Source organism: Erythrolamprus reginae, chromosome 7, assembly GCF_031021105.1.
Source record: "Erythrolamprus reginae isolate rEryReg1 chromosome 7, rEryReg1.hap1, whole genome shotgun sequence".
NCBI lineage: Eukaryota > Metazoa > Chordata > Lepidosauria > Squamata > Dipsadidae > Erythrolamprus > Erythrolamprus reginae.
The window spans coordinates 72,361,198-72,380,808 of record NC_091956.1 but is presented as its reverse complement, the minus strand read 5'-3'; the positions used below and the strand labels follow the sequence as shown (position 1 = coordinate 72,380,808).

The following is a 19,611-nucleotide window of genomic DNA, read 5'->3' as shown; positions in this document are numbered from 1 at the left end:
ACTTTAAACCCCTAAATTACCATTTCCCACTCCCTTAACAACCATTTACTCACCATTATTACTGGTACTCACCATTGAATAAGACACTTAGTGATCCTGATATTTATAAACATAATTATTTATTAACAATAATTATTTTTTTGTTATTTATTTGCAAAAAATATTAGTTTGGCGATGATGTATGACATCATTGGGCGGGAAAAACCATGGTATAGAATAAAACCGCGAAGTATTTTTTTATTAATATTTTTGAAAAAACGTGATATAGGCTATTCACGAAGTTCGAACCCGCAAAAATTGAGGGAACACTGTACATATGAAGTTTTGAGTGTTACATTTGCACTTCGTAGCTGTTCACTGAAAACTCAACATGAGGTCCACAGTGGTGTCTATGAAAATGAAAGAGGCCATCATTATGCTAAAAAAAGCAAAATCTATGAGAGAGAGAACAAAAACACTGGGAATGGTCAGAACAATATTTCGAAACTTTCTTTAAAAGAAAGAATTAACTAGCAGACTCAGCAACAGCAAAAGGCCTGGAAAGCATAGGAAGATAACTAAAGTGGATGACTACGGAATTCTGTCATTGGGTAAGAAAAACCCTTTCACAGCATCTAGCATCTACATGGGGCTACCTTTGAAAAGTGTTCGGAAACTTCAGATCGTGCAGAATGCAGCTGCAAGAGCAATCATGGGCTTTCCAAAGTATGCCCATGTTACACCAACATTCCGCAGTCTGCATTGGTTGCCGATCAATTTCCGGTCACAATTCAAAGTGTTAGTTTTGACCTATAAAGCCCTTCATGGCATCGGACCAGAACATCTCCGGGACCGCCTTCTGCTGCACGAATCCCAGCGACCAGTTAGGTCCCACAGAGTTGGCCTTCTCTGGGTCCCGTTGACTAAACAATGTCGTCTGGCGGGTCCCAGGGGAAGAGCCTTCTCTGTGGCGGCCCCGTCCCTCTGGAACCAACTCCCCCCTGAGATTAGAATTTATTTATTTATTTATTTATTTGTTGGACTTGTATGCCGCCCCTCTCCGAAGACTCGGGGCGGCTCACAACATGTAAAAACAGTCACAACAATCCAATTAATTAAAATTTAACGATTTAAGAAAAGAAACCCCATATGATAACAGACACACACACAAGCATACCATGCATAAATTGACGTGCCCAGGGGAGATGTTTAGTTTCCCCATGCCTGACGACAAAGGTGGGTTTTGAGGAGTTTTCGGAAGGCAGGAAGAGTAGGGGCAGTTCTAATCTCTGGGGGGAGCTGGTTCCAGAGAGCCGGTGCCGCCACAGAGAAGGCTCTTCCCCTGGGACCCGCCAACCGGCATTGTTTGGTTGACGGGACCCGGAGAAGGCCTACTCTGTGGGACCACCCTCCTTGCCTTTCGTAAACTCCTTAAAACCCACTTCTGCTGTCAGGCATGGGGAAACTGAAATAACTTCCCCAGGCCTATACTGTTTATGTATGGTGTGTTGTGTGCATGTTTTTAAATTATGGGTTTTTAGTTTAAATTATTAAATTTGTATTACATTTTTTTGCCACTATTGTTGTGAGCCGCCCCAAGTCTATGAAGAGGGGCGGCATACAAATTTAATAAATAATAATAATAATAATAATAATAATAATAACAATAACCGAACACTCTTGAGGAAGATGTGTCATTGTTAAAGTTTACAGACAAGAGACGGCATCACGAATGTAAATACAGAGGTTCCATAACAAGGTGTGAACTCTGGTCACACTTAGGAACAGGAAAACCAGATTGGAGCTCTGGGTGCCACCTGTGGCACATGTGCCATAGCTTGAACATCACAGAGGTAGAGCAAGCTATTACTAACTAAAGACAAGACTGAAAGCAGAAAGACCCCCAAACAAGCAATAGCTGAAGACAGCTGCAGTAAAAGCGGGTAAAGCATCTAAAAGGAGAAAATTCGGTATTGAGGCTAGTCCACAAGTGCAAAAGATTTTCATCCAAGTATTAAAAACAATCCTAATACAGTGGTACCTCTACTTAAGAACTTTTCTAGATAAGAACCGGGTGTTCAAGATTTTTTTGCCTCTTCTTAAGAACCATTTCCTTCTTAAGAATCTGAGCCTGGAAAAATTTCCCAGGAAATTTGAGAGCGGCACAAAGGCCCGGCCAGTTTCCTGCCATTCCCCCCTGGGTTTCTCTCTCTGGCGCAGTGTAGGGGAGGCAGTCTCGCGCCGGATGTATGGGAGGCGTGTGTTCCTCCTTGCCACCTCAGAGTCCCCCCTTTTTTTAAGCCTTAAAGTTTTGGATTTTTTTTTATTCCCTTCACCTCATTTTTTTTCCTTCGGCAACAACTATCCTCCTCCTCCTCCTCCCACCCAAATTTCAAGCTTTTATTTCTTTCCTTTTTTTAAAATAATTTTTATTGATTTTTAAAAAAATATAAGACAAACAAAACAAACAACATCTAACATATATAGGAGCTACCATTGCTCCTCTTATTATAGAAGTCTTCTTAATACAAAAATGAAGAAACTAATTCTATTTAGATCAATACAGAAAAGTTAACTTATATATAAAAAAGAAAATATCTATTCGTATTCAGTACTAATGTAAAAAATATGCAATTTCAAATATTTCTTTCCTAATGGGTTTGCACACATTATTTGCTTTTACATTGATTCCTATGGGAAAAAATGCTTCTACAGTGATCCCTCGAGTTTCGCGATCTCGATCTTCGCGAAACGCTATATCGCGATTTTTCAGAAAATATTAATTAAAAAATACTCCACTCTTCTCTCTCTCTCTTTCTTCCTCTCTCTCACTCTCTTCCTTCCTTTCTCATCTCTTTCTTTCCTTCTCTCTCTTTCTCTATCTCTCCCCCTCTTGCTCTCCCTCTTTTTCTCACTTTCCCTCTCTCGTGCACCGAGCGGCGGGCAGGCAGGCGGCGGACAAGCGGCGGGCAGACAAGCGGCGGGCGGACAAGCGGCGGGCGGACAAGCGGCGGGCGCGGCAGCAGCGAGGAGCCGAAGATCGGGGTTTCCCCTTTGCGTGGGCGGTGGGGAAACCCCGATCTTCGGCTCCTCGCTGCTGCGGCGCTGCCGAGCAGATCAGCTGCTGGGCGGCGGAAGGAACCTTCCCTGGGCCAGGTGCGGAAGTAAAAACACCATCTGCGCATGCACGGCCATGGAAAAAAGGGTGCGCATGCGCAGATGGTGTTTTTACTTCCGCACCACTATATTGCGAAAAATCGAGTATCGCGAGGGGTCTTGGAACGTAACCCTCGCGATACTCGAGGGATCACTGTACTTAAAAACTTTAAGAACCTGGTCACGGAACGAATTAAGTTCTTAAGTAGAGATACCACTGTATTTATAATTCTGTTTGTCCATCATTTATGAGCCATCACAACAGAGTTGGGTGTATTAAAATAGCTCAATTTTAAATGAGGGAATTACCAATGGCATTAACCATTGAGGGAATTAACCAATTCCCTCAATGGTTAACGCCATGTTTTTGTCAAACCTCTTTAATTAAAGTTGAGAGTCTTCACTCACATCTTGAGTGTTTCATTTCGGATTCAGTGTGGTAGTAGCTCAAATGCCAAAAAAATGTATCATTGTCCCAATGCACACAAACCTAACTATGTGTATGTATGTTTGTATCTACCAGTAGCCAAGATGAATAATAATTTAAAGCTAATAATTTAGTCAAATATTTGGACCATTCACAGAGAATTTTGCCTGCTTAATAAATTATGCAACACCACAAACTAATATAATAAACTAAGAGTTAAGAGACAGGAATGTTAAGAGGAGCCTAAGCAGACACCGGATTCACTAAAAAAAATATCCACAGAAAACAGTTTTCCAATAAGGAAGTTTAAATATCCTGTTGTAGAACTGACTGAGCTTAACGAGTCAAGTGTAAATATCTCTAACAGAACAGTATTGACCTCCACTGTTACAACCTATTTTAGCATATGATTTAACATTTGGTACTTTTCCGAAGAGAGTCACTGTTTCTTTTCTACCAGATTCAGTGGCCACTGAATCATACCTATCATTCATAAGTGGTTAATGACAGGTGCCTCTTGAATTGAATGCTGGGAAACTTGTAAAGTTTTACTCTTCAACCACAGAGAACTCCATAATAGGTTGTGCATGAAGATACCAATTTTCTATACAATTTATATCTATCTAAATTATATCTATCTCTCTCTCTCTCTCTCTCTCTCTCTCTCTCTCTCTCTCTCTCTCTCTCTCTCTCTCTCTCTCTCTCTCTCTCTCTCTATATTGCTCTATCTATATCTATCTATCTCTCTCTCTCTCTCTCTCTCTCTCTCTCTATCTATATCTATCTATCATCTCTATAAAATTTATCAAATTACAGTGTTCCCTCGATTTTCGCTGATTCAAACTTTACGGAAAGCCTATACCACAGTTTTTCAAAAATATTAATTAAAAAATACTTTGCGGGTTTTTTCCCTATACCATGGTTTTCCCCACCCGATGATGTCATATGTCATTGCCAAACTTTCGTCTGCCTTTAATAAATATTTTTTAAAATAAACTTTAATAAATAAACATGGTGAGTAATCATCTGAATGGTTGCTAAGGGAATGGGAAATTGTAATTTAGGGGTTTAAAGTGTTACGGGAAGGCTTGTGATACTGTTCATAGCCAAAAATAGTGTATTTACTTCCGCATCTCTACTTTGCGGAAATTCAACTTTCGCGGGCGGTCTCGGAGCGCATCCCCCGCAAAAAGCGAGGGAACACTGTAATTTGAAATGCCTAACCAGTTCTTCTGTTTTATGAGGCTTTAGAAAAAATGTTTCCCAAACGTTTTCCTTCATTACTCAAAAACACTTATCAGAAAATCTTACTGAATTTCTGGGATCAGTTGTAAGTCTCTTCCTTCAGCATTGTCGTAACTTCAAATGGTTGCTGAATGAAGGGTCATAAGGACTACTTGCAGGGGTGGGTTCCTCCCAGTTTGGATTGGTTTGCCTGAACCAGTAGCGATCTACTGGTGATGTCACAATGATGTCATCGGCCCAGTTTGGTCGGTGCCGGTCCAGTCCTAAATCTTTGCAGGCTTTTTTTCATTGCTCTGAATATGTTTCTTTCCAGCCTAACCAGGTGCTAACGATGTTCCCAGCTCTTACCGATTTGCAAGCTCTTTCATTGTTACTCTCTGCGAATAAGGTTTTTTCCTAAGCCCTAACCAGGGGATAAAATAACGTGCTGAATCTGACCAGACTAAGGATGCTAGCCAGATGAATATCTAGTAGGCAGATTTTCCCCCCTATTTCCTCCCAAAAAACTAAGGTGCGTCTTATTCCAATGAATCTTATAATCCAAAAAATATGGTAATTTCACTCTCTTCTTTATCATTTTTTTCTGGTGGCTGGGAGTTCACTAATTTTTTTCAAGGTGTAATTCCTCAAGGTTTTCTTTATAAATGAAGCACCTGTATTAAAGACTGATTTTTATTTATTGATGGTTTGGCAAAATGGTACAGCGATAATTTTTTTTTGCTGAAAATTTAAAGAAATATACGTTGATATAAATTTCTTATTGGCTGATACATAGAGGAATTAACAGGCTCAACTAAAGGGAGATGGCTTTTGTTTACAATTGTTCCTTGGCAACTGGTATTTAAGGCATGTTGTCTCTGATTCAGAAAGCTGTATACAACGCTTAAGACTAAGATGCTCATTGTATTAGTTTCAACTGGATTCAGTGTTTGTTCTATGAGACCATTGTCAGCAATTGCATTGTGGGAAAGAATCTTCTCAATGAAATCAGGCAAAGTTTCAAAAAACATGCCATTTAGATTGCTTCCCCATTGCTAGTCAAAAAGCAGTTTTAAAGAGTTTATACAACTTGAGAAGCCATGTTGATAAAGCAATAGAACTTAATTGAAAAAAAGGACATGAATGAAAATGTAGTTTAAAAAGCCATATGAACAGATCAAGGAACCTAGGTTTTGTAATAAGGGTTTTTTGTTGTTTTATTAATTGGATTGTTACATGCTGTTTTTATCATTGTTGTTAGCCCCCCTGAGTCTGCGGAGAGGGGCGGCATACAAATCCAATAAATAATAATAAATAATAATAATGTAAAAGCTAAGACAAATAAAAAGCTGATATTAAGCTTCTCAAAAAAGCTAGGATTAAAAATGGTGTACTAAATGTTCAATTCAATCTAGCTGCAAAAAGAACACACAATCCAACAAAGATTTCCATTTTATGGGATTTATCAACCACATTAATCTACTTCTATATTATGATTGTTTCATTTTCATTTTTAAATTATAGTACAGTGATACCTCGTCTTACAAACGCCTCGTCATACAAACTTTTTGAGATACAAACCTGGGGTTTAAGATTTTTTTGCCTCTTCTTACAAACTATTTTCACCTTACAAACCCACCACCACCGCTGGGATGCCCCACCTCCGGACTTCCGTTGCCAGTGAAGCGCCTGTTTTTGCACTGTTGGGATTCCCCTGAGGCTCCCCTCCATGGGAAACCCCACCTCCGGACTTCCGTGTTTTTTTGATGCTGCAGGGGAATCTCAGCAGGGGAATCCCAGGAGCGCAAAATGGGCGCTTCGCTGGCAACGGAAGTCCAGAAGTGGGGTTTCCCAGCGAGGGGAGCCTCAGTGAAATCGCAGCATCACGGGTTTCAAGGACTTTGGTGTTTTTGCAATGCTGCGATTTCACTGCTGGGATTCCCCTGCTGGGATTCCCCTGCAGCATCACAAAAACACAGAAGTCCGGAGGTGGAGTTTCCCATGGAGGGGAGCCTCAAGGGAATCCCAGCAGCGCAAAAACGGGCGCTTCGGCTGGCAAAAGAGGTGAATTTTGGGCTTGCACGCATTAATCACTTTTCCATTGATTCCTATGGGAAACATTGTTTCGTCTTACAAACGTTTCACCTTAAGAACCTCATCCCAGAACCAATTAAGTTTGTAAGACAAGGTATCACTGTATGTTCCAACGGTGTCACTTTCACTTTCATATTGGTCCAAGCTAGGAATAGGGAAATGGTTTTATGAACATGTCTTAACTTGTCACTTGACCTTTGGAACATTTGTTTGTGAAAGTTTGGTTTGTTTGGGATAATTTAATATGAATGTTGATGTATTTTTCAAATTTTTCTCTTTTGTCTCTTTTATCCACCTAGGATTCTTAAAAGTACATTCAAAAGTATGATGACAGTAAAATGTAGTTTAAGCTTATTTAGATAAAATTTTATTTTTAATCTAGACGCGTCTAACACGAAATGGAATAATAGAACTTACTTGCTTCCCATATTTCAAACTGGAATGGGACAATTCTCCACTACCAACTTGCCATGGCTAACTCATTGCTGCCAAGTTACCATGGTCAATTTGCTAAAGCCTGCTTGCCACAACCCACTTGCTGCGTGACAATTCTACAGTTTTATTTAATTATTTAAAATAATTTTTTTTAAAAATATTATAATTTTTGTCATTCACATTTCATTTTGTCCCTCCTTTTGCACTCTTTCTTGAATGGACTCCCTTGCAGCATTTATTTGATATTATGTAACTGTTGTCCCGCTTGGAGTTGTCCCGTGGCAAATTGGCTGCGGTGAATTGTCCTGTGGCAAGTTGGCTGTGGCCAGTTGGTTGTGGTGAGTGGTCTTGAAACATAGACATGGCTCTCAGAAACTTAACCATGGTCCAAAGGAACATGGGTGGTAAAAGTGATGTGGCTGTCATATTATCTTTCTAAATATGTTTCTAAATATTTATTTATTTACTTACTTACTTACTTACTTACTTACTTACTTACTTACTTACTTACTTACTTACTTACTTACTTACTTATTTATTCCATTTTTATGCCGCCCTTCTCCTTAGACTCAGGGCGGCTTACAACATGTTAGCAATAGCACTTTTGAACAGAGCCAGCATATTGCCCCCACAATTTGGGTCCTCATTTTACCCACCTCGGAAGGATGGAAGGCTGAGTAAACCTTAAGCCGGTGATGAGATTTGAACCGCTGACCTGCAGATCTAGTCAGCTTCAGTGGCCTGCAGTACAGCACTCTACCTGCTGCGCCACCCCGGCTGTTTTATTAAAGTCTGCCATGAAACCAAATATTTTTCTTGGTGAAATTTTATTCTTCCAGAAGTTGTCTCATGCTTTTGAATTTTGGTATGTTGCAAAAACTACAGGCAGTAGCAGATAGGCGAGCAGTAGAGCAATCTACCTATAAGTGTTGAATCCCAGATGTTTAATAATTTTAGCAGATTGAGAATAGCTATTTGGTAGGCATTTCATGGCATGACAGTTTATTCTTTGTGAATGTCCTACAGCTGCAGCGTTTGATTTTTGAGTATATTATGATCCTGAGATTACATTGTTTCCATGATGAAAGCATATTCGAATTAAAGTATGATCCCAACATTAATAAAATTAGTCTCAATGTCGTTTGGCGGGCCCCAGGGGAAGAGCCTTCTCTGTGGCGGCCCTGGCCCTCTGGAATCAACTCCCCCCGGACTTTAGAACAGCCCCCACCCTCCTTGTCTTTCGCAAGTTACTCAAGACCCACCTATATCGCAAGGCATGGGGGAACTAAGACATCTCCCCCAGGCTTTTTATATTTCATGTTTGGTGTGTATGTGCTGTATGGTTTTTAATTATTGGAGTTTTTATATGTTTTTATTATTAGATTTGTTCCATTGTTATACTGTTTTATTACTGTTGTGAGCCGCCCCGAGTCTTCGGAGAGGGGCGGCATACAAATCTAATAATAATAATTATTAATAATAATAATAATATTGTGTTGAATGAAGTATGCTTTATTGCTGAATGGTCAGGACTTGTGAATTAATATGATTATAAACTAATATTATTCATTTCAATTAATATATGAAATATATTAATATAAAAATTTTGTAATTTGTTTTGCATTTTTCATTAAGCGGATAAACAATATAGAATTCCATTCTTATTGGGAGACTATTTGAGTGCAATCATACTCAAAACTCTACTTTCAGAACAAAGTAAGGAGGCTTTGTGAAGCATTTTACTGACATCAAATGAGATTCTTTGACATAGTTGGAATGTTTGACATTTTAATTGGGGAGATTATTAATTGGTTTTTTAAAATTATTTTTGTAATTTGTAATCTGGTTTGTAACAATGAATAATCAAGCTCCTCAATATTGATTAGGCTATCTACTAGACCTACATCTGGTATCAATTAACTATTTTCAGAATACTTTTTTCTTGTTCTTTCTGATTTTCCAACTTGTTTCCTGTTCCTCTGTTACAATTGTATGCGGTAGAACACGACATCTTGTCAATAAATGGTACAGTTTGTTATAATGAAGTAGCTTGTAGTTATCGAAGACCTACTCAAGCAGTATAATTGTTTACAACTCTTTCTGCTAAAGTCCTGTTATAGAAATCAGACGTTAGTACAAAGGTTGACTTTAAAAATAACAGTTTTTCACCTTACATAGATTAAAATAATGGACCAATGCTTAAATGATTATGATCTGTTTAATTTCAAATTAGTTTATTGTATGCTAGTGTTCACATTGTATGAAACATAAATAGTTAAGGATAGATAGTAATGTCATTACAGTGTTCCCTCTATTTTTGCGGGTTCGAACTTCATGAATAGCCTATACCACGGTTTTTCAAAAAATATTAATTAAAAAATACTTTGTGGGTTTTTTTCTATACCACAGTTTTTCCCACCCGATGATGTCATACATCATCGCCAAACTAATACTTTTTTGCAAATAAATAACAAAAAAATAATTATTGTTAATAAATAATTATGTTTACAAATATCAGGATCACTAAGTGTCTTATTCAATGGTGAGTACAAGTAATAATGGTGAGTAAATGGTTGTTAAGGGAATGGGAAATGGTAATTTAGGGGTTTAAAGTGTTAAGGGAAGGCTTGTGATACTGTCCATAGCCAAAAATGGTGTATTTACTTCTGCATCTCTACTTCGCGGAAATTCGACTTTCGCGGGCGGTCTCAGAACGCATCCCCCGCGAAACTCGAGGGAACACTATTTAGAACATGGCAGTCAGTATAGCCTACGGAGAGGGGCGGCATACAAATCTAATAAATAATAATAATAATAATAATAATAATAATAATAATAATAATAATAATAATAATAGACCAGAGGTGGGATCCTCACAGTTCAGACTGGTTCTATAGAACCAGTAGTAACTTGGTGGCCTGGATTGCTAGAATCGGCAGTGACCCAGGAAGTTGTTGGAACAAAAAGGCTCAAACACACTCGTCCTGAGTTTGAAATTCCTTAATCCACCAACTCCTGGCACTCACTAACCATCATTACATGAATGAAAACCAAGTGGGGCAGGCCTGATGGCCTGCCACACCCCTGACCTGGTTCTTCCTGCAATTCCATAGGGACCACCATTTTGTTTTTAACCTCTGTGCGTGTGCAAAAACTTTTTAAAAATTGAAGTCCACAAGTCTTAAAGTTGTCAAGTTTGGAGACCCCTGGTATCGTGGAAAGTTGTTACTAGTCCTCACTGACTTTTTTTCAGGTGTCATTCCTCAAGCTTTTTTTTTAAACGAAACAGCTGTATTCAAGACTGGCTTTTATTTATTTATTCATTCATTCATTCATTCATTCATTCATTCATTCATTCATTCATTCATTTATTAGATTTGTATGCCGCCCCTCTTCGTAGATTTATTGATGATTTGGCAAAATACTACAATGATTACTTTTGCTGCTGATAATTTCAGAACCAGCTGGTAAACAGACATGTGGTAATATATATAAGGGTAAAAGTGAACTTAGAGGAGAGGATATATGAAAGGAAGAGAATATATATAATAGGTGAAATAGAGGAAAGACAATTGGACAGGGGACGAAAGGCACACCAGTGCACTTATGTACGCCCCTTACTGGCCTCTTAGGAACCTGGAGAGGTCAATCGTGGACAGTCTTAAGGGATAAATGTTGGGGGTTAGGGGTTGACACAATTGATAGAAGAAAAATGTGTCGAACAGGGCTCTTTGAGAACTAGGTGCCTGGCTAGGTGACTTTAATTGGAATTGATGATTAACTTTGATAATGTACTTAAAATATATTTATCTATTTATAAAGTTAATAGTGCTTATTGAAAAGTAAGCATGTGTAATGATTGCTACCTCTAAGCTCCACGAAATATACAAGTTTTAATTATTATATTTTAAAGAGATACAGTGTTCTTCGATTTTTGCGGATTCGAACTTCGCGAATAGCCTATACCACGGTTTTTCAAAAAATATTAATTAAAAAATACTTCGCAGTTTTTTTTCTATACCACAGTTTTTCCCACCAAATGACATCATACGTCATCACCAAACTAATAAGTTTTGCAAATAAATAACAAAAAAAATAATTATTCTTAATAAATAATTATGTTTATAAATATCAGGATTACTAATTGTCTTATTCAATGGTGAGTAAATGGTAGTAAATTAAGGGAATGGGAAATGGTAATTTAGGGGTTTAAAGTGTTAAGGGATGGCTTGTGATACTGTTCATAGTCAAAAATAGTGTATTTACTTCCGCATCTCTACTTCGCGGAAATTCGACTTTCACGGGCGGTCTTGGAACGCATCCCCCGCGAAAATTGAGGGAACATTGTATATGTATTTTTATAAGGAAATAAATATTTGCATATATATGTTATAATATCATAAAATTGTGGTTGACATATCTTTGTTAAGCTTTAGGAATTTTTAATCATTTTCCTTATCTGAATATAAGAATTTTGCCAGTATCTTTGTAGTACATTATTTCCAGTGTCCATTAGGTGGCACTCTAAAGCAAACAAAAGTTCTGTGGATTTTAATATAAAACCTGACCAGAATAGCATTAAGCAGTAAACATAAATGCAAGCAAATAGACACAACTTTAATTAATCAGCTTGATTCTGGTATTGTATTTCATTAGTAGTAAAAGATTTTCAAAGTGGGAACACAGAGAATGCAAACGTGCAACTGTCAATGATTAAGTGTGAAAAATGAGAAGGGAGAAGTATGTTTCATGGGAGAGATAGAGAAAAGAGGACTCAGTGACTGGTAAATTGGAGGTTTTTATTTATTTATTTATTAATGAAATTTGTATGCCGCTCAACTCCTCACGGACGGACTCTGGGCGGCTAACAACAGGTGCAGATTTGGCTGAAGCTGCTATTGAGTTCCCACAAAAGAGAATGGAGGCCAAAAGTAGGGATCCAAAACAGATAGAATCCTTCTGTTTATAACCAGTACTTTCAGAATGACTCTTTCAGCCAAACCACAATGGAAATATCTTGTTCAGCATTCACATCACCTCAGTTTAATAATCCGAGAAGCTGAATTAGGGAAAATTTGCTGTCAAAATGTGTATTATTTTAAAAGCTATTTTAAAAAATTCCCTCATTAAATCCATGTAGACAATGGCTGAATGCCATTACAGTGTTCCCTCACTTTTCGTAGGGGATGCGTTCCGAGACCGCCCGCGAAAATTGAATTTCCGCAAAGTAGAGATGCGGAAGTAAATACACTATTTTTGGCTATGAACAGTATCACAAGCCTTCCCTTAACACTTTAAACCCCTAAATTGTGATTTTCCATTCCCTTAGCAACCATTCAGATTATTACTCACCATGTTTATTTATTAAAGTTTATTAAAAAAGATATTTATTAAAGGCAGACAAAAGTTTGGCGATGACATGTGACATCATCGGGTGGGAAAAACCGTGGTATAGGGAAAAAACCCGTGAAGTATTTTTTAATTAATATTTTTGAAAAAACGTGGTATAGACTTTTCGCGAAGTTCGAACCCGCAAAAATCAAGGGAACACTGTATTGATTTTCTATCTGGTATTTTTTGATAGTAGATTGAAAAATTATTGATATCTGGTTTATTTACTACAGCCACTTATGTTAGTCAAGTATTTAACAAATTAGTTATTTTTTTTTCTGGTATAAAACCTTTCCCTTTCTTTTCTAATAGTTGCAAGAGATATTAGATATATAAATATGAAATTTTACTTCTAGTTTCAAAATCTCTATACTGTGATTAATTCAACACTTGCTTCTACCTATCTATATGACTAATCTTGATCTAAGTTAATGAGCTAATAAATTTAAAATTAGTTCATATTCTTAACACAGCTCCACTGTACACTCGCCCACCCTTCTCTCTTTTTCTTTTCTCTTCTTTGCTTCTCCTCTTTTTCTTTTTCCTTCTTCTTCTCTCTACTTTCTTTCTATCCTTTTTTTTGGTAAATCTATATGTTTATTAATTGTTATATTTTTACATTCAGACATATTGTAACGCACTAGGTTTCAATTGTCAACTGTTATGATTGTCTTTTATGTTTTGTAAACTTGTAAATAAAAACGTATTTAAAAAAAACCAAATTAGTTATTTTTAAAATTAGCACTACTTGCTTTAATCTTAAAGTATAACCTTTAATGCAAATTTCTGTATAAGTTTGTTAAAATGCACTTGATAATGTTGAATAATATTTTGAAGATAAATTTAAGTAATTTTATAGTTTAGGTAAACGATGCTGATTATTAAGTTTTAATTTTTTTAAAAAAAATAGTGTCTTAAGGCTTGAAAATTTGCACGAGTTTTTTGTTATATTCTTTTTTGTACCTTATTATGCTTAAATGGTCAAAACATTTTCTAAAATGACACTTGTTTTAAGAAATAATTATTGAATATTGTTATACTCGGATAGTAAAGAAAATAACATAAACAATGTGGTATATTTTGCTGTGACTTTCATATTATATACCCAGTAAGATTTAAATTCTGAGTAACATAAGTTGAACTGATTTTTAAGTAGATGGCATACAGTGATGGATTTCTGATTTTGAAAATCTGTCACAGCCATAAATCAGCAGCTGATTTAGAGATTGCAGTAGCAAGCTATTAAAGAACATGATAGTATTTATTATAGGTAGATGCAAATTTTAAAAGAGTTTATCATAGTTTAAGTGATTTATTAGCTTTCAATGCTCATGTATGAATCTGTGATGTAATGGATTTTGAAAATCTTTTTTCTGTAGGAAGATCTCTGATTTTCAAATGATTGTAGGTTTTATATATTATATATTACCTTTATATATTAATGTCTGTATTACAATAAAGTTACATTTTAATTATTTGTATTATTAGGTTTTACGTAGGGCATTTCAAAGTGACAGATTGTAAAGATCACGTTTTTAAAATGTGAACTTGTTACAATAAAAATCAGAATAATATAAGAATAAATTCTTATAATTTCAGTTGAATGCTTCCATATAAAATTGAGCATAGTAATAATCAACCTTGAACTAAGAAGAAATTCCTGTCCGTTTGAACAATCAGTGGAACAACTTGGGTCCAGAAGTTGTGAATGCTCCAATACAGAAGTTTTAAAGAAGAAATGTGGTATTGGGTTTCCTCCTGAGCAGGGGATTGGACTAGAAGACCTCCAGGGTCCTGTCCAATTGCTGTAATTCTATTCTATTCTATTCATATTCTATTCATATTTATTTTAGAAAAAATATTTTGTGGACTGGAGTCCATTCTGACATATTATTGTTTTGATATTGAAACTTATATGAATAGGTTCAGTTATATTTATAACATCAAAACAGGATTTGGCATTGCATGAATGAATCCTGTCAGTCATACCAGCTATGTGGCCTTGATATTTTTATATTTCCTTTTCCTTTAAGATATTCTTTTCCCCTTTTTTGCAAATGGTCAGTTTCAGTGAATGGAAAACTATATTTGATCAAAATGAAGATGTGACAAAATACAAACAGCAATAGGAGAAGGAGGAGATAAAAACAAAATCTTATGGTATAATGCAGTGATTTTCAACCTTTTTTGAGCCACGGCACATTTTTTACATTTATGAAACTCTGGGACACATTGAGCCGGGGGGGGGGGGGGGGGGTGCTAAAAAAAGTGTGGACAAAAAAATATCTATCTCTCTCCTTCACTCTATTTCTCTCTCCCTCCCTCTTTCTCTCCCTTCCTCTTTCTTTCTCTCTCTCTCCATCCCTCTTTCTTTCTCTTCCTTCCTTCCTATCTTTTTTGCTCTCTTTCTCTCTCCCTCCTCCCTACCTCCCTCTATGTCTTTCTCTCTCTCTCCTTCCATCCCTCTCTTTCTCTCTCTCTCTTGCTTTCTTTCTCTCTCTTGCTCTCTTTCTCTCTTTCTATTGTTCTCTTTCTCTCTCTCTCGTTCTTTCTCACTCTTTCTTTCTGTCTTTCTTTCTCTCTCTCTTTCTTTCTTTCTCTCTCCGTGGCACACTGGTTGAAAAACACTGGTATAATGCAACATTTGGGCTAAATTGATGGTACAAACATAATAAACACAATGAGAGTTTTAGTAATAAATAGATTAAGGGAGGAATTGTTTTTCCTGAATGTATTTTGCCTATATTTGCTTTGCCTGTGAGATGAACGGCATATAAATTTAATAAATAAATTCTGCAGATAACTTTTTTTTTGAGAATTGGTAAACTGTAATGTGTTTATGTCTTGCTAATTGAGATTTGTATACAGCTCTTTCGAGTAATTGCTGCAGAGATTTAAAATTTGGAGGTGAAGGATGCTATAATTCCGTTTGATGAAGAGGTTGAAGAAAGAGACTTTATTTTATTTTTCAATCTCTTTGGTGAAACTTAATCCCTGGGAATGGGAAATTATGATTGAGAAGAAATGATCTATAGATACCAAAAGTTGCCACTGCTTTTAAAATTCATCCAGATATTGATATATTTATGACATATTTAAATTTACAAATATCCAGGGAAATATTAAAATGAAATGTAAAAGTTCGGGAAGATGTATTTGAATGCTTCACATATGTTGGTTGGAAATCATTGCTCTATGCTTACATATCATTCCACAGTCTAGAAAGAGAAAATATTATGTCAGCCAGTTGGTTGTTATTAAAGATTGTTTATGAAGTTGAATCTAGGACTTATACATTGAATTGGGGAATTCTGAAAAATGAACCGTATGGCACAAGGGACCATGTTAAGGTGCAAAGAAAGACTATACATCAGTTCAGAGCCTATATTATTAAAAAAAATACAACCATAAAAAAGGTAATAAGATTACATTCTCACACTTCATGGATAGCAAGGTGCATTAGGCTGCTCAGATATTCATAACTTACTGTGACATTTCATGAGATTACATTTTGCTGTTCACAGCCATTACTGCTGCTCAGATAATAACTAGCTGGAGTACATATCTGGATTATGCGATCCCGGTCTTGGGCAGCAAATTTGTGTCTTGAAGGTTGATCAGCTTCAAATTATTATTAGAATAGGTTAATACGACATACTGTTCAGGTGTGCACTTATATGTATGTGTAATGTGTTGCCATATTAATAGTATAACCAATTTTCCGCAAATTGCGTGTAACTCTCTCATTTGCAAAAAAATACTTTCATAAAACATTTAAATGAAAATTACTGATTTCCTGGATGTACTATTTAGAATTGCTTGTGAATTATTTGTGTTTTGCCGATTAGATAGGAAAACTAATATGTCAACTTCTTGGATGGGTGGTTACTGTCTATGTACATGTAGCTAAAAGTGAAAGATGGCTGGAAGAGAATTGAGGTGAAGGTGAGGTCACTTTACTTAAGAGCGAAATGTATGGCCTATAAGATGCTGGCGTGACAGTTGATGGTTCTTTAGAACCAAATATATTGACTCAAGCAACCGTAAGAAGATAATGGGCCAGATTTATTCATTTATTTTGGTAATGCTTGGCAATGAGTTTTTAGCATTGGCTACAAGTTGTATTCCGAAGCACAAATTTAAACTTTTCCTTTAATAAAATTCCTTTGAAGTTGGTTATCGCTGCATTGATCTGGTCTTAAAGTTCTTAATTGCTATTATTGAAAATATCCAGTTGTGAAGAGAACTTTTCTTTTTTCCCCCCAATATATTTTTATTAATTTTCTTAAAATAGACAAAACTGACAAACATACATTTAACATAAAAATGGGGTTGTATCTTCCCCGCTTATTCTAGAAGTAAAATTTCAATACAGAAAAAGAATACATTCAAAAAATACTTAAATTCAACTTTTTGCTTTAAATGAAAAGAAGAAATTTGTTTTACCTTATGTAATAAATTTTCATACATAAACTAATTCTAACATAACTCTTAAATCATATCACTGCTAATATAATTCTCTTATTTATTCATTATTTTAATATTTCTTCTTATTTATCCATATACTGTATACACTTTGTTCCATATCTCATAATATTCTGTTTCTTCTTGATCTTTTAACCGTCTTGTCATATCCATTTCAGCGCAATCTAATATTTTCTCAATAACTTCCTCGTGAAGAGAACTTTTCAAGTCACATATTCTGTATTATTTGAGAATCGTTTCTGATGAAATTGTTTTATGATCTGGGTGTTGCTGTGTCTGTATCAGAGAGTAGAAAATATGGCCTCTTTAGATGAAAGTTGCCTAGGTTTTATAATTAAAATAATCTGAAATAATGATAGTTACACAATATGCATAAACTTCCCTGCTAAGGAATTTGCATTGCCATCAGCCATAAAGCACATATCCTGCCATTAGACTTAAGGAGTGTGCATGTATTTCTCGGATTTGCATATAGCTTGTCATTACACATATTTGAGAAATATATTTGCAGGTTATTATATATGCTGTTACTTCTTAATTAAAAGAGAAACCTAAAAAAGAAAATATTAATTTGTTTTGTTTCTTTTGTCTGACTATTCTATTTTAAAATGTCAGATACATTCATTATATATTCACAATCTTGAAGTGTTTGACACCATTGATTTATTTTGAGAATGCTGAAAAATGTGTTTTCCAAGTTACATATTCCTCTGACCTTGAGTAATGAATGGAAGCTGTTTGAATTCATGGAAAAGCATGGGAACAGACTTGTTTAGCAAATCCTATAGCGGAATTGCTATATTTTAAATGGAAACCATCTATGATTACTTTCTGTTTAGTAATAGATCTCTGCCACTAACTCATATGCCCAATATGTGACATTCACAGAATTAAATATAGGCCCAAAAAGAAAACTCGTCATCCATACTAGCTGGCAGGTGGCAGTATAAACTAGGTGCTATAATATGTATTCCATGAACATCAGCTTGAGAAGTCTGGTCAGTAACATTGTGAATAACAATATTAACAAATTCTTGTAGAAAAACAAGATGATATTAAGTGAAAATTCTGCAAGTCCACATCCTTAATCTGTTCAAATTATGAAATAGGTAACAGAACATTCATGTATGAAGACATTAAGGAAGGCAAGTAGGGTTAACTCAATGCTTTTGCCTTCAAAAGTGCATCTGTGATACCACATAAACTCATTCTCTTTTCAAGAATTGCAGAATATGTGGCCTTATTTTGACAGCAGCTATAGTCCAGCAGCTTAGCTTCACTGTCATTGCTCACAGACAGCCCTAAACACAAGGCCAAGCGCTTATTTTTTTGGGGGGGGGGGGTCTAAAAGAAAATAAGATGTGATAGTTCATATATTGTTAACACAAAACAGGAATTCAATCAATGGTTCAATGCAAATTTTGTTAGGAATCTTATTTAGCTTTGTAGGAGTTGTACTTGATAGAGTACAGTGTTCCCTCGATTTTCGCGGGTTCGAACTTCGCGAATAGCCTATACCACGGTTTTTCAAAAAAATATTAATTAAAAAATACTTTGCATTTTTTCCCCTATACCACGGGTTTTCCCACCCAGTGACATCATATGTCATCGCCAAACTAATAATTTTTGCAAATAAATAACAAAAAAAATAATTATTGTTAATAAATAATTATGTTTATAAATATCAGGATCACTAAGTGTCTTATTCAATGGTGAGTACCAGTAATAATGGTGAGTAAATGGTTGTTAAGGGAATGGGAAATGGTAATTTGGGGGTTTAAAGTGTTAAGGGAAGGCTTGTGATACTGTCCATAACCAAAAATGGTGTATTTACTTCCGCATCTCTACTTCGCGGAAATTCGACTTTCGCGGGCGGTCTCGGAACGCATCCCCCGCGGAAATCGAGGGAACACTGTATATTTGTAAAAAAAATTGTATTATCAACTTCTTCATTAATTGCACAGCCTAGTGTAACATTTCTATTATCTGTCACAAAGAAAAACCCTAATCCTGAAAATTGTACATTTAAAAGAGATAATTCTGAAAATAAGTCCTGATGTTCCTTCTTTATAAATTTCAGCTTGTAGGTGGTCATTTTGATCTGGAAATGAATTTTATTATACAAGAAGGAGAAGGTATTACGTGCATGTTGGACTTGCTGGATAAGTGTGATGTTACTTGCCAGGCAGAGATATGGAGCATGTTTACAGCCATCCTGAAAAAAAGTATCCGAAATCTGCAGATTTGCACAGAAGTAGGTCTCATTGAGCACGTGCTTCAGAGGATTGATAGAGCTGACAATATGATTGCAGGTATGACTTCTTAAATGGTCCTAGAATTGGAAGAAACTTCCAAAGAACTAATATGAAATCCTTTTTTATACACGGCTGGGAAAAAAATAAAGATTAACCTATGTCTAA

The 19,611-nt window shown here is 35.9% G+C and overlaps 1 protein-coding gene across 6 annotated transcripts in view; it reads left to right on the top strand.

Moving 5' to 3' along the window:
- The window catches only part of LRBA (LPS responsive beige-like anchor protein), a 453,900-nt gene that overhangs the window by 7,966 nt on the left and 426,323 nt on the right, over positions 1-19,611 (top strand). For all 6 annotated transcript variants that reach the window (XM_070757811.1, XM_070757810.1, XM_070757809.1 and 3 more), the window contains exon 3: positions 19,272-19,503. In XM_070757811.1, coding sequence (XP_070613912.1) covers positions 19,272-19,503 — 232 coding nt within the window. The remainder of the gene's footprint in view (positions 1-19,271; positions 19,504-19,611) is intronic.